Here is a 15,836-nt window from a genome sequence, read left to right on the forward strand (position 1 = left end):
AACTTCTGTCACTTCTGCTTTGGCTGCTTTGTTGCTCAGATGTCAACAAGTGCTTCCACTTTGTGACCTTGCAAAAGCTGAAAAATTATATTATTTTGTATTATTGTGTCACTTAAAATAGGGACTAAAGCGAAAAGAATAACGAATACTGACAAACCCAAAGAAACTACAGGTTCTATGGTTGTTTTCATCAGCAGAAGGCAAATGTTTCCAGCTAATAGACATACAGTAGATGTTTGCTTACTCGGTCGCCATAACAACTCTATGTATGTTCATGTAATGTGGCCGGCTTATAGTATTACCATCAATTCACCAAAAATAAAGGAAAGTACTGGAAGTCTAATAAAAGGTTATTATAATGGTTTTTTACTTGTGTGGACCCTCATTGGCCCCTAAGTACTGGGTGGTGAACATCTTCACAGTAAAATGAAAATGTGAACCAAACATAGCATAATCCCCAAAGACAAAGTGTCCTCACTTGCTAATTTAGATTGGTCCTTACAAAGAGAGACAAACAATAGCCGCAGGCAGGTTTCCAGCACTTCATTTCCAGCAGCAGCTTTTGTACAGCGCCGCGCTACAGAAAGAGGGAGGTACAGCTAATGATGGGGACTCTTCATGGTTGTTGCACACTGCAAAACAAAGAATGTGGCAACGTATTGTGTCCTACGGTCGCAAGTGGAATATTAAAATGCAGGTAAACATCCTGTGACCTGTTGAGCAGCACAAGCAGTATTTTGTTCAATTCACAGTCCAAACGTGTACAAAGAGACATGATCAGGCGGCCCCTTGACTGACCACAAACCGTAAGGTCAACTCCATTCTGTGGAGTGGGTGGATACAAATATGTGTACCCAGGCAAAGGTGGTTAGCGCTATCCATGGAAATGTAAAAACATCCATCCGGATGAGATGAAGGGGAAGGAAAGGGGCTCTCATTCATTTGAATGTATTTGAAGCTTGTATTGGCAATCAGAAAATAATTTACTGTGGTTGTCTCTCAATTTATCTGCATTTTGGACAAAGGTCAATATCCGGAACTACAAAAAAATCCTTTTCAAAACGCTGGGGACATTCAGCACATCTTCTCCAAGCTGTAATGTCAACAAGGGGTCAAAACTGAAACAACAATCATCAGAGAAATGAATCTTGGAGTCTTTATCTGATGCATACACTTACTACAGCTACTGTTATCACGTTGAAGATAATATGAGAGTATTCTCACTATTTGCCTCAAATTCACTGGACTGAACTAATGTAGCCTTTTCATGTAATTTTATTCTACTCAAGTGTTCTCAAGTGTTCCATTCTGATTTCTACATCTCAAGGTGAAATGTCTTCAAAGTCTATGACCGTTTTAGCTACTACTTACTTCACAGATGAAGACAAACTTGGACCACAGATCCAACAGTTCATATAAATGTATCTCACTTCCACAATCAATGACCATATAGATTTTGATTTCTATTAATACTTTTGTAGTGTTACTTCTACTTAATAAAAGGTATGGACATCATTATTACAGTTTTTCTAGTACCTCGATGAGGAAAGTCTGACCTTTACGTTTTTCTTTTATTGAAATAGCTTTTTCTTGGAGTTTATACTACAACGTTGTACTATTATTATTTATTAGTATTAGTTCCAGGTAGACGCGCTTAGCGGAAAGAAATTCCTCAATATTTCAGCCAGGGGATTTAATTAAAGACACATTTTGATCTTACAGGGGCCACAGTTAACAGTAGCTCCAAAACACAACGCGCCTCGAAAGACTTTTACACAGTTCAACTAACGAATGCCAAGTGATATAACGCTCAACTTTAAATCCTCTCTATACCATCAGTGAAGTTCACGTAACCGCTGTCCACGGCCCTTTCAGGAATCAAAGGGCACCACTGTGACACAGTCCTCTACCATCTCAAACAGGGCGTGGTGTGGGCCGGTACGCCAGGACACCTCGCTGGCCGTCTCCCCGCTGCCGCTGCGGAGCCCTGGCTTCAGGCGCCGCTGGGCGAGGAGGAGCTCCAACGTGCGCGGAGAGTCTGTTCTGAGGGGGGTGGTGTCGGAGGCGGCCAGGTGCAGCGGCGTGAGTCCACCGTTGGTCTGGGCGTTCAGTTCGGCTCCGTGCTGCAGGAGGAAGCTCGCCACGGCGACTCGGCTCCAGCGGCAGGCGCTGTGAAGCGGCGTCCAGCCGTCGGCGGTGCGAGGGTCGACCCGGGACCCGGCGGCGATCAAGGCAGAAACCACATCGACATGGCCGCTGTACGCCGCGCGATGCAGTGGAGTGTAGCCGTCCTCATCGCAGCAGTGCACCAGCGAGGGATCAGCGGTGACCAACCTGTGGACTGTTGCGAGCTGGGAAAAAAAAACAAGCGGAAATGCTGAGGGTCAGAAAACTAGTAGCTAAAAGTAGTGCTCATGAGTGTCACGTCTGATCGGAATAAGTAATAATAATAATAAGCCAGGTAATGGGCTGGCTTATTCTAGCCCCCTTTCCAGACTTAAATGTTGGTGACTTTTACCTCTCTACACATTAAATAATCCACCTGAATGATATATTCCGCTTAGACTTATTCAGTATAATCACATATATTAGTATTTTCTTCCTTCAGCTGTATGAAGACCACTGTAGCAGAAGCAAAGGGGTGCTTGAACCTTTGTTCAAAGTAGGGTTGGTTGAAGCTTTTTTTGCAATGTATAATAAATAAGAATAAATAAATTAAATGATATGTTTACTGTGAAAAATGGACAAACATAACACTACCTGTGAGGTAAAAAGGTATGCAATTCTCTTTGCCAGAAATATTTTTTAGAACTATGACACTGAAAACATCGAAGGCTATTTTGGGGTTATTTTGGTGGCACATGGATGAGGAGACACTTTGAGCCTCCCCTGACGGACGTAGTGACTTCACTACAATTACAAGACCTCCTTGAGGAAGAGGACAAAATGCTCCACCCAACTAGAGATTTGAAGTGTTTCTTAAGATAATCTATTTGCAAATTTGCTGCACCAGAAATAATAATAATGCTTATTATATTTTATGGTCTTGAAACCTTTTATTCAGGGTTCAGAAAATGTGTTGGCTTTTTGTCAAATCTTTGCAGTGTGTTGTCTCGTGAAAAAAGAAAAAAACTACTGCTCTGTGAAGAAAACTGTTTTTAATGTTTAGTGAGGACTAACATAAGGGTAGTGTATTCAGATTTAGAGCTACATAAAACTTGTTTCATGTATACAAAAAGGGAATATTGGTCATATAGTAAAACACTAATACAACCCATTAGGATTTTTTAAATAATATTAATAATACAAGGAGTAAGAATAATTTATAACATAGTCATGTTGAGATTTCTGTGGTTTTTGGTTGAGAGAAATAACAGTAAATAAAAACGTTGGCTGTTTTTTGTTAGATCAGATTTAAAAGATCGCATTTGTACATGTGAAAAAGGATATCTGACCAGCAGCTGAAAGAACACTAAAAGTGAGATCTATCATTAAATCAGCCACTTCAACAAGTTCATGGATTATACATATATTATAAGTGTGAGGATAAATCAGGCCAATCAAAACCCCTATAAAAGCGGCACCTTGGGATGATTGTGTTTTCAACCACCTGCCGGTTTCTTATCCTCATTTTTCATTCCGTCTCAGGAAAAATAAAGATAAAGACACTGTGCCCTGTCGAATCACCCATCACTACATTGAACATGTTCTTTTATGTAAATTAGCCCAATATAGATTGAACAATAAGGGTATTTACTTGACTCATTGCTTAGACTGCAAAGTCTCTTCAGCAACAATTAAAAAAACAATCATGAAAATAATACATCACTGTTTGAAGCCCATTTAGTGGAGTGATGCTGTTTACTTTAGCGTTAATCATTATGGCCTCTAACAAACACATTTAATATGCTCCAATTGCTTTTCATTAAACAGAATAGACTGCTATCAAATAGCAGGGACACAAAAAACATTTCATTAGTAGTAAAATAATCACATGCAGTTTATGCACACTGTCTTAGCTCATCCTTTTTTTTTATATTATAAGCTTGTTGTGGTGAGTGAGGAGGGGGCGCGCTGCAGTGGGGGGGGGGGTACTGTTCATTCTTGCGAGTGCTCTTTTCAAGAGTTTATATCACTGCTTTGATGAAGTGCAATAGTAGTAGGGTTATTATTTGTATGGTCGATAACCACAGCATTTTTAAATCATTTTAACACAAGGACATGCGGCCGTCCCCACAATTAAGAAGCTGCATTAATCAGATGTTTCGGCATCATTTAAAAAGTAAAAAATGTGCATGTTTTTTTATTCAGTTGAGACCTAAATGATGTTAACTAATTATTATAGCTGTAAAATGGTTATCAGATGTCCATCTACAGAAAAGTACTCAAAGCACATTAGATACCATATTGCACAATGTTAATAAACACTGTGCAGCAACAGATTTCTTTATACAGTATAGACGCATTTTGGAAGATGATGATTATGACAGTCTTACACGTTTAAATATAAACCAATAATTTGTCATTAACCTAATTGCATTCCTACGAGCTTGACCTCCAGAGATCCCAAATCAATATTGTTTCTGAATTAAAATCAAGAGTTTCCTTTGCAGAAAAACATTTCCTTATACTTTGTCTTCTATTGTTCAATGAAAAAAGGTTTGTCGGAAAAAGATCCATATTGGTCAAAATAAGGTATCGATAGTGTATTGTTTTGAAATCAGTCCTAGTATCTTAAGGCCAGTTTAACCCCTGATTATCACAGCTAGAGGACGAGTCCCGAGAGCGGTGCCAAAAGGAAACATCACCTACACGGCTGTTCTGTGCCGCCCACAGGATCAGCAGCTTTGGTTCGTCTTTAAGAGTTTCTTCTTTTTCCAGATACCAGTCCTTGCCGCGGCATCCCTCCTCCTCCTCCTCCTCCTCCTCCTCCTCCTCCTCGACCTCCTCCTCCTCCTCCTCGGTCCACAGGCTGCTCGCCCCTCTGGGGATCAGGTGTCCATGTGTATCCAGGAGCTCCAGCTGGTTGAAATGTTCTGGAAACTCCATCGCTTAACATTACTGTTGTTTGACAGAGAATTGAAGACACAAAGAGAGAGAGACATCAGACGGACATACGGTCCTGACAAATAATGAGTCAAACTCACAGGTGGAGACGGTATGAGATCATTTGGAAACTGAACAATTTAGAGGAACATTAAAGTTTAGCACTTTTGTTTAAGTTGTCCTTTTTGCGGCTAATCAATTTACTCAATCTAGTGTATTGTGTCCATCAAAGGGGGTTTTAAACATCCATTCTGTCCCTCACACATACATGAACAAACATGTATCAGCAACTTTATGACCAAACCCTCCTTGTGTAACTGAACGACCGTTACACTGTAGCATTAGCTTTAGCTTTAGCCCAACTTTACGTTACTTTACGTTATTAACATGAACTGGCAGCCGTGTGACGTCGGGCTGTCGTGATGCCTGACGTGTAGATCAGCACTGGACAACGTCCCGGTTAACGTCGCATTCAACGCACACGTTCTGACGTTACGTTACGTCAACGCCGAGCACGGAACTGACAATTAAATTGCTGTTTAGCTTGTTGTTTGCTAACGTTGGTTAGCCAAATTAAATGACCTAGATTACCTTACGAGACCGGTGAACACAACTTCCCATGTTACCTTCACACCGCCCTGCGTAACGTTACAATGGTTGGTGTTAAACCTACAGCGCGAACATCTGCATAGCAATTCTCTAAGAAATGTAGGCTGATTTTTGACATTTTACCGTTGCCTGAATTTAACTTACCAGCGCTGCAGCAGCTTCTTCTTCTTCTTCTCTACTTTGTTCGGTAGCACTTTGCTCAACGGCGAATTACTGCCACCTTCTGCTGCGGAGTGTGAATCGGGCAATAACTTTACAATATAAAAGCCGCGCTGCACGGACTCAATGTAACGTTATCTTCCAAACTCTCATGCGATTGCCGCGATCCATGAGCTCTACTGCTCTAATTAATGTCTTAATTAAAGAGCAATTCATCTCCAGTTAAAGGGATGTTGCCAAGATATTCAACAGCCTCCCATTTATAACCCGTTTTACTCCCAATGTGCTTTGTGTCAGAATTCTTCATTCTTTTCATTATTAGTCCACTGGCATGCCGTCGAAATAGGTAAACGTATACATCCTTATTTGTGTTGACAAATTAGCAATCCGTGAAACCTTATACAAGCTGTAATTCATTCATATTTCACATCATATGCTTGAGAAAAGGGCGGCACGGTGGCGTGGTGGTATTTGACAATGGATGGATGGATGGATGCTTGGGTTTTTGGTGTTTTTGTTGATTCAATATTGTTCCTGGACTCAGTTCTCTCGCTTGATTTAAATTATTTTTTGTAATTTCATCAAAGCTTTGAAATTGTAAATTTGCTTTTAAGGCCATTCGACACTCAGTATTTCACCAAGGTAAAATTGAGCCTTCACCACTAATTTTTGCACCGTATATATTCTGGATTTAATACCATATCTGTTAATCCACCCTTCAAATACTCCACACATTCCTTATAGTTGCAATCTTGAAGATTCATTTTTAAATTAAAGGGTGTTAAGTCACAATGTGTTATCAAGCTTATGAGTGACTGATTAAGGTATCACATTATTCATTATTGGCCACTGCCCAAGACTCCAGACTGATCCACTAAATTTTAGATTAACAAAGACATATTGCTACTCTATATTTATTCCATTTAGCTCTAGTTTATTCTTGCGATGATCTTTTCCGGAAAATACCTTTGTATTTAAGAAGGAAGACCTTTACTCCTTAATTTTCTCTACATGCGTATCTTATACCATGCACACATTCTCTTTCCCCCTGTATTAACATGCTACGTGCACGCTACCACTGAAAGGAATATATTCTCTGACTTTCAACATTCCCAGATGGCTTTGCTAAGAAGAACATCAAAGAAATAGAAAATTAAGTATGATCAAGAGGTTCTCTCTTCTTCTCTGTCCCTTTCCTATTGATCGACCTTTGAGCTTCAGCAACTTGAAAACCTTTTTCTTTAAAGGTGGACAAAATGATTGAACAGATATTGGCTCTGTAGTCGTATGTTCTTAATGTGCATTGCAAGCTCAACTTTAAAATTAATTGCATTGAAATGACTTATCTTCATTCGATAATTTCTTTACTTTTCATGTTTTGTTCTAGACATTACTTTAATTGTAGGCATGCCTGCTGCTCTATTTCACAGAGTGAATTATTTTAGTTTTCTAGCAGACCGGATGCCTTGAGGCACATTACTGCTTCTCACGGGGATTGGGATTATATCCAGCAGCTTTTAAAAGAATATAGAGGAAGTCAGTGAAACAGTTGCATCCTGGTAGGTCCGATCTGTAGGTCACTTTTAGTGCAGCCAAGCATTTACCGTCATGGGTCTTTGTTCGGTAATGAGCAAGGCCAAATCACAATCTCCGGCGAACTCTGTGAGGGTTCAACGCAGTCTCACAGCAAAACGTGTAATAGCTACGTTGTGGAACGTGGTATTCTCACGCTTTTTCCCCAAAATTGTGACAATACTACGTTTTATTTCGGCCGGTTCATTTACATTGCCTTGCAACTATGTGACTAGAAACTAACAAACAGAAGGTCTTCTACATTCTCTGATAGAAGATTATGAAAATATAACACATACTTCTCGCTAGAAATGCAATCGAAATGCATACAAATGCTGATGCTTTCTTAAAATATTGTGTTTTTCACAGATAATAGACCGACAGTCTTTTCATTTTCTTTTTTTAGCTGAGGGAAACTTAATAGTCACGTGACCTCGTTGCAAACGAAACGTTGTATTGTCACGCTTCCTCCCCAAAAGCGTGAGAATACCACGTTCCACAACGTAGTTGTTACACGTTTTGCTGTGAGACAGGGTTGACATTACTGTAAGAATGAGAAATGTGAAAAATCTATTTTTGTCTCTGAGAAGCAGGTCGTGTGGACTTTGAGTGCCTGCAGTTGTGTTCCTTGTGGGTGTCTGTTGCTGAAGTACCTCACAACAAGACGAAGATGTGAAATCTGCCAGCCGACTACTGTGTGGTTTCATTACCAAAATAACCCACTGAATTTGGCAAGACACCAGGAGGACCCAGCTGCGTGACGACGAACAGCAACAGCAGTTAGAGTTTTATATTTTCCTCGAGACACACCAATATGAATTCGCGGGGTAAAGCGGGGTAGTCCAAGACATGCAGGGTCAGCGACGGGGAATCAGTCCAATTAGTGCGGGAAAGTCTGGCATTCACGCAGATTATAGATTTTATAATGGCCATGTCATCTTTTCCATGGTTACACTAAATCAGCTGACAACAGAAATAACTATGAGTGACTCCTTTTAAATGCAAGTAGTCGTTGTTAATATAAATGTGTTAATCATAGAAACATCAGGATTCACATGGTTTCTTTCAGGAATTTTAGAAGGTTTAACCATCACTATGATGTGTTTTCTTTCAGGAGATATAGACAGCAGCAATATGTCTCGTGAAATATGATCAAGCCAAATACCATTTATTTTAGTCAATGACAAACATTCACAGTAACAAACAGCAAAACACAATGTTGTTCGCATTTATGAACTGATGATAATTTCTTCAGTTGCCCAAAAGCCGACAATCCAAAAGTAAAGTAGTTTCAGTTTCTTTTAAATAAAACATGCACAAAGGAACATTTTAACATACAACATAACAATATATTTTGTTCACAAGGCAAACACGTGTTCTACATCTTCCCTGCAATCCTGCTTTTTGTTATATTACTGTTTGATTAACATACATTTCTATTTAACTTATTCAGCTACAAATTCTGAATGTAAAGATAATGCCTTTTTTTCTCAGCTAAATGCTGCTGTTCTTTTCTACTCCAGATTGTTCTGAAAATCATCAGCACCATTACTTTTATTTATTGTATCATTTCAGCTGCTTGGGTTTAAAAAAAAAAAACTAAAAATTGTTTTTGACCTTTTGTTCTCTCACATCTGTAATATGATGGAAATTTTTCAGAGGGAAAATCTGTTTTTAAAGTCATTCAAATTACTCTAGCAGAGGGCATAATACACATAGAAAGAAAACAAGCATAGAAGAACGACCATATAACCACTTTGTTTTTTAACACGCTATACTCTGGGTAAGCAGTTTGGGTAGCAACATGTACTGAATGGGACCAGTGGATCAATATGAACATGATTTTGTTCTTAACATGCACATATCGTATGTCCACTGTTCCTGTGGTCATGCAGACCTGTGAAGGCTGCTGAAAGAAATGACAGACAGACCTATTCAGAATATGAATATCAATGCCCGATATGTATTTTTGTACAATAAATAAGGTTTAGGTGACAAGATAAATAAGCTGCGTTTGCATCCCATTGTATTTATTTGACGTATTTTAGTCTCAATGATGCAACAGTATGAAAATCCTTTATACAAATTGGTGGAAAGCTGTAGAACATCTACTTAATGGACCATATGCTGAAATTGTTTGCTCTTTTCAAGATGAACATTTTTTTATGGACAAAATGAAAGCCAACTCGGGGGAGAGCACATTAAGAAACTACATTTTGAAATAGTATTCAAACTAATTCAAACTGATGCAAAAACAACCTTCTAAAATCTTCTATTTAAAGCCACTAATGAAACCATGTCCTCTGCTTCTATTAACATCCTGTGAAGACACGCCGAGCCAGCTCTGGCATTTTCTGATTTCCTGTCCGTTTTAAAACACCACCCCCTTCCAACTGCGGCAGTTATTTCCCACTCAGCTGACAGCCACGATGGGTTCCACCGAGAGGATGTCAATTTTCCCGCTGAGGACCTGTCTGGCCGTGAAGAGAACATGTGTATCTTTAAGGTTGTGGGAGTGACTGGAGGTGGTGTGACTCGGCTGCGAGGAGGCAGGCCCCGTGCGGGACAAAGCGGGCCTCGGCCCCGGTGCCTCGTGGTCGTCGGGCCAGGCGGTCCTGTGACGGGGAGGAGCTACTGGCCGCAGCTCTGGCTCCAGCTCGACCGCCGCCGCCGCCGCCCTTCGCTTCCTCCTGCAGATGTCGAAGAGGAGCCTCAGCTCGGCGCGGAAGGCTGGATTCAGACAGCAGTAGATGAAAGGGTTGTAGCAAGTGGAGCTCATGGCCAGCCAGTGGAAGCAGAAGTACAGGGCGTTAGAGGAGTGGATGGCCTGGCTGGACAGCAGCACCACGTAGCAGTTGAGGGGGAACCAGCAGACTGCAAACACCCCGACCACCAGCAGCAACATGGCCAACGTCCGCCGCCGCTTTCTCCTCTGCGCAGCGTGCTGCGCCGTTGTGGTGTCACCGATGGTGTTGTGGCTCCACAGCCGACAGGCCACTGTGGTGTAGGAGGCGGTGATGATGAGGAGTGGCAGCATGTAAAGCAATATGAAGGTCAGGAGGTCAATATACTTCCAGTAGACCTCTGCGGGCTCTGGGAAGTCTGGGATACAAAAACTGCGCTCTTTTTCCTTGCTGGTGAGGTGTGTTACGGGGGAAGCAAGAAGGACAGATTAGTGAGCAAGCATTAGGTCGCAGGAGAGTGTCGGCCTGCTCTAATAAAACATTTTTAATAAAACCACCGAAAATTGGGGATATAAGCCATTATGCTTCACCCAATGAGACTTGTTTATACAGCTTACTTTTGCTTGATAAAACCCTGAAAGAGTCCACACATTTTATATTGTATATGATTAAAAAAGCAGGAGGACAGTGTTGATGGAGTTGTCGACAACATGCTGGCCTGTAATCCCCTAATATCTTCTTCTATTACCAACCTTCTATATAAATGTTACACAACAATCAACAGGATCTCTCTTTGTTATAATGTTTGAGTGTGTATCATTTTACCTGTACATAAAAGTCAGGAGTTTTTGATAGATCGCATGCGGGAGGGAGAAGCAGCTAGCCATCATCCATACAACAGCAACCCAAACACCGCCTTGTGTCAGGGACATGCGAGGTCTCAAAGGGTGCAAAATCACCTGAAAGAAAATCACCACACAGATTTGAGTCCGTTTTTACATCTTTGAGTTTCTGTCTGAATTGAAGCCCTCCACCTCCATTGTCCTCATCTTCTCCAGTGCCTCGTGGCGCTGTGTAATCAGCTATGCAAATCAAACTCTCGCTCTTTTAGTTAATGCTGTTTTACAAACGGATCAGGTTCTGCTACACAAAATGAAGAAATATAAAAAATGGTTGCTGAAAATCTGTCTTTCACCTTGGGATTTGGTTCAACACACTCTGCTAATCCAAGTCAAAAATGATAGATTTTACCATAGATTTGTTTAAAAAATTTGAACTGTGTACAGTTTGGGGCGCTTCGGATCTCATCGTTGCTCTTTGCTTCCGCGTTCTGTGACCTCCAACTCTCACCGGAGCGGTTCGCAGCCGAGTGCGAAGCGTTCGGGGCCAGAAGACGAAGCACTCGACCTCCTGGTCAATCTTCGTTCCCACCCTCACCTACGGTCATGAAGGATCGATCATCGCCGATGATCGGGTTGCGGGTTCAAGCGACCGAAATGGGTTTCCGCAGGATGGAGGATGGATTTGATGAGTTTGGGGGGTGAACGTGTCGACGGCTGGAATAAGGCTGACTTTGGAGCTTCACTTCTCTCGCTCTAGATGTCTAATTCCCTCTCCTAGACATAACGAGTAGGGTAAGTGGTTCAGACCCCTCAAAGTGCTTTCTGCTTTACCCATTCACACACACATTTATACACTGATGCCAGAGGCTGTCATTCAAGGGGCCACCTGCTTCAGAAGCAGAATACAAACAGATGCTCGCTGACTCACAGACACAAATGGCACGGCCTTTTGGAACTGTTCAGGATTCTGAATGACATTTCAACATGAGGACGGGAGGAAACACAGGGAGCAGAGTAAGCCTCTTCACAGGTTTATGAATACTTTTATGCACCAAAAATAGGAAAACCCTTGGAAGCTTTTTCAAAGGGGCAACAACATCATCTTCTTCTCTCCCCTCGGAAAAAAAGTGGATTTAAACAGAATAGTTTGGACATTATTAATGATGACAAAATGTGCACTTTTTTTAAATGTTCGGGCTGTGGCAGCTGACAACGAGAATCATACAGACAACATTGTGTGAATCAATGTGTTTTAAATTAGGCATTCATAAAGTGCTTTGGAGGAATTTAAAACAATCATATAACATACAAATTATAACTGGGGAGCCATTCTAGCACTTAAAAATCCTTTTTTTCTCTGCACAGCAAAACCGTGCAGTATAGCATAGGAGGATCACAAAGAGGGTATAATAGGTGTAATTAAAGATTTAGTGGAATGAATAACAGCCTTAGGACATTCAAGGCCAATGAGTGTATGCATATAATATGAATTGCTATTGGAATGTGATTGTGGCCACAAGAGCATCAAAAGCACTGAGCTTTCTACCAGTAAAAAAGCTCAAACATATCTACATTTCAGTCACAGACCTGTCCCTTAGCTTTAGCCGAGCGCAAATATAGCAGAAATGCTGTAAAGTTGACATTCACAGATACACCGAATTAAATGATTTCACGGGAATGCCTGAAATATTCACTTCATCATCATCCTCAATCATTATTCACCAGCTTAACGATGTTGCAGCCTTCAAATTCAGCACCTCGGACAGTGTCACTGGTAGCAAACTGTGTCCATGCAGGATTTGAATCCAAACTTCGTTGCACTTGAAGAGAAAATACTAATGCATTGAGTAGGCACTGAAGTAGGTGTGTACTCGTAATAAAATACCTTTGAGCTTTGTAGAGCACGAGTCTCCCACAAAGCTTCGAAGGAAAGAAATAAAGAAATGATGAATGGTAATGAAAAAGCAAAGTCCTTTCCATAAGAGCTGTTCGAGGGTTGTATTTTCAGGGCAAATTTTAATTTCCCCACTCGCACTAAAAAGTGATGCTGGAATGAAAAGACTGTTGTTTATGTCGGCATGGCATTGATAATTAGTAGTATGTTGCCTATTGGTGTTTGAGAAATAAATATGTATGTATATATATGTATGTATATAATATGTATTATATTTATTGTTAAATGTTCATGTATATTGTAAATGACCTGAGCTTATCATACACCTACATTACAGTAGATTTGACAACATTTTAGGCAAATATCATTTGTTCTACAGAGGATTCTATTTACCATTTAATTTCTCACTGTCCATCTGCGATATAATGTAGTTAGTTCCCTTTCTTCTCCTTATTGCCGTGGCATTTGAGTTTTTTTGTTGCAATTCTTTGAACCACATATTGTGTGGCAAAATAAAACTATACATACATATCTACGCCTCCAGCAGTGAGACAAAATTGGGATTTATGAGAGTCTGAAATTGCTGTTTACATCTTCCTGCCCCCTATGTGGGCTTAGCATGTGAAGAGGGTTTTCTTGACATGTTAATAGAATCTGATTTGTAAGGGAAAGGGATCGGCTGTAAAACAAGATCAAAGCCTTTGATCTGTTCACAGGTATCTCCGCTGCTTACCAATGCTGAGGAGAGAGGGGTAGAGGGGGGAAGCTGGCCGGCTCATAATTTAATTATTATCTTAAGATGGAGTCAAAGGCAACTCAAGTTCTAGCTGCAAACCACTTTATCGACAAGATGAGAAGTTGACGCTGCAGCTGCTGCTGATCTCATACAAGGGCCCCTGTTCACAAGCCAAAGAGGTTGTGCCACTGGTTCAAGCTTAGGAAATTAGTTTGCCAGTTAATTAATAGGAATTGGAGCTAACTTTATCAGAAAAATGTGATGGAGTAAAAAGTACAATAAGTAAGCTAAAATAAAAGTTTCCACTACTGCCATGGACAAACATGGGAACCTTCCAGCTAAAAACACTTGATGGTATAACTTCAAATTGAGATCTCTGTACAGAACAAAGAAAGGTATCGAGCTGCAGACAAACCTGCCGGCGGTCCAGGGCGATGGCGGTGAGGGTGAGAGTAGAGACGTGCAGCGAGCAGTACTGTACAAAGCGACTGATGTGACACATTGTCCTCCCAAACACCCAGGTGCTGTTCACAAACCGGACCTGAGAGAAGAAGAGGTCACGTGGATCATTGCATCGAAACATCAACTGACACGGTTATGGTCTGTTCCTCTGTGACCACTAAGCGACTTGAGCATTCATGAAGCACATGTGTGTCTAGTTAATAGGCAATGGTAATCTGATTAAAAGCAAGTTACAAACTAAGAAATAGACCTCTCCCTCTCTCTCACACACTCACATATAAGGACAATATCCTGGAGATCATAACTACTAATTGCTTTATACAGTCATCCAAACCTTAAGTCTTTACCATACTATTTTAACAACTTTTTAAGGGTGAGTGAGTCTTCACGATGTTACTATCTAAACATATTTCTGTCTTCAGGTGAAACACACAGAAGTACTTACCAGGGTGAACGGAGTATTGAGGACGGTGATGAAGATATCAGCCACAGCGAGGTTCATGATGAACAAGCTGGTGGCGGACAAGTTGCGCTTGTTTTTGACCACCACGTGGCACACCAGGGTGTTCCCGAACAAGGAGATGACAATGATGAGGGAGTAGGCGGCCACCAGCAGCGCCTTGACGCCGCCGTCCTGCGACTCCCCGCCGCGGCGCTTCTTGCTGGCCAGAGAGCGCCAGTCCTCCAGCATCCCCTCGTCGAAGTCCAACAGGAGGAACCCTGAAGTACGGTTACCCGCCCGCCCCGAACCGTTGCGCAAATGCGCCGTGAGGGGAAACGTCTCCTCTCCCAGAAGTGAAGAGTCGTTGACTTTGCGTCCCGCCGCTACCGCTGCAGCAGCGCTGCCGATCCAGAGCAGCGCGCAAAACCAAGCGCACGGCGCTCTCATTTCAGCACTTTGCCCCTTTCAGTGTAATGTGAAAAAACTGCGTCCCCGGTGTCCCTGTGCGGATGCAGAAGCGAAATCAACAGGTTGTGTCAAGCAACTCAGCAGCAAGGCTGCTGATTTTAAAGGGAGAGAGAGAGAGAGAGAGAGAGAGAGAGAGAGAGAGAGAGAGAGAGAGAGAGAGAAAGAGAGAGAGAGAGAGAGAGAACGCAGACGCATCCTATCAGACACCAAAAGCTGGCAACCTAAAAAGGAAATAAAAAAAACAAACCCATGGTTGCATGGTTACTGTTCAATGGGTGATGCTGAGACACAAATACGCTTCCTTATAAAACGCAACACGTTCAATGAAATAACAACCAAAACCCAAGGACCACATAGAAGTGACAGCGTTCTTCTTGAATCCCTCCAGTCAAGCTGATTGAACTAAACTGAGTTGAAAGACTGACATATCTTTTTCTTTTTCATTTTTTTTTGGGGGGGGGGAGTTGAGGGGAAGACAGAACTTGACACAAGAGCCTGTGTGATTTAAAAACAACTGGCAGAGAGGCCAGTCTCCTGCCATCAGCACGAGACCCTGCGGGATAACAAACCTTTTAAACGCAGAGCTGGTTTATTTGGTAATCCATCCTGTTTCAGGATGGGTGTCAGAAGTGAACTCCACATGTAACCTTTATTTAATTCTAATCATGGGAGTGGATGTACTGTACAAAGGTTAAATTCTATGATTGATTATGATGATTCCAGCAGGGTTTAGGTCGACTAAGAAGGAACACGTTTATTGTCAACAACCAGTATCAGTTATCAGTGGTGTAGATGTGTATGTGTGTATGGCAGTGAGCACAAAACAGAACAACAGAGCAGCGGTCTCAGAGACCCCAGCAGGTCTTCTTTCTCAACCCCCGTTTGCCAAGTGGAGAAGAGATTTTAGGCCGTGCCCCCCCCT

The 15,836-nt window shown here is 41.6% G+C and overlaps 2 protein-coding genes across 6 annotated transcripts; both read right to left on the reverse strand.

The window, feature by feature from the left end:
- Window positions 1-941: 941 nt before the first annotated feature.
- Window positions 942-6,000, reverse strand: ankrd49 (ankyrin repeat domain 49). Of its 5 annotated transcripts, none has more exons than XM_040187242.2 (3): window positions 5,800-6,000; window positions 4,813-5,061; window positions 942-2,351 (listed from the first exon to the last, which is right to left on the reverse strand). In XM_040187242.2, the coding sequence occupies exons 2-3, from the start codon at window positions 5,047-5,049 to the stop codon at window positions 1,872-1,874; spliced, it is 717 nt and encodes a 238-aa protein (XP_040043176.2). In that variant the 5' UTR covers window positions 5,050-5,061; window positions 5,800-6,000; the 3' UTR covers window positions 942-1,871. The 5 variants fall into 5 exon arrangements, with proteins under 5 accessions (XP_040043176.2, XP_040043174.2, XP_040043177.2 ...); XM_040187240.2 differs by having other exon boundaries at window positions 5,638-5,813; XM_040187243.2 differs by having other exon boundaries at window positions 5,673-5,803.
- Window positions 6,001-8,533: 2,533 nt separating this feature from the next.
- On the reverse strand, window positions 8,534-15,020 carry gpr83 (G protein-coupled receptor 83). The gene is made up of 4 exons (XM_040187681.2): window positions 14,450-15,020; window positions 13,958-14,083; window positions 10,896-11,029; window positions 8,534-10,520 (listed from the first exon to the last, which is right to left on the reverse strand). The coding sequence occupies exons 1-4, from the start codon at window positions 14,891-14,893 to the stop codon at window positions 9,800-9,802; spliced, it is 1,425 nt and encodes a 474-aa protein (XP_040043615.2). The 5' UTR covers window positions 14,894-15,020; the 3' UTR covers window positions 8,534-9,799.
- Between the last annotated feature and the right edge of the window lie 816 nt (window positions 15,021-15,836).

Source organism: Gasterosteus aculeatus, chromosome 9 (genome assembly GCF_964276395.1).
Source record: "Gasterosteus aculeatus chromosome 9, fGasAcu3.hap1.1, whole genome shotgun sequence".
Classification (NCBI taxonomy): domain Eukaryota; kingdom Metazoa; phylum Chordata; class Actinopteri; order Perciformes; family Gasterosteidae; genus Gasterosteus; species Gasterosteus aculeatus.

Coding starts and splice junctions, on each gene's coding strand:
- ankrd49 (XM_040187242.2), bottom strand. CDS start 5,049: ATGGAGTTTCCAGAACATTTCAACCAGCTGGAGCTCCTGGATACACAT. Junction 2,352..4,812: donor GGGCGGCACAGAACAGCCGT/GTAGGTGATGTT, acceptor TTTTTTTCCCAG/CTCGCAACAGTCCACAGGTT.
- gpr83 (XM_040187681.2), bottom strand. CDS start 14,893: ATGAGAGCGCCGTGCGCTTGGTTTTGCGCGCTGCTCTGGATCGGCAGC. Junction 14,084..14,449: donor TCAATACTCCGTTCACCCTG/GTAAGTACTTCT, acceptor TTCTTCTCTCAG/GTCCGGTTTGTGAACAGCAC. Junction 11,030..13,957: donor TCGCCCTGGACCGCCGGCAG/GTTTGTCTGCAG, acceptor ATTTTCTTTCAG/GTGATTTTGCACCCTTTGAG.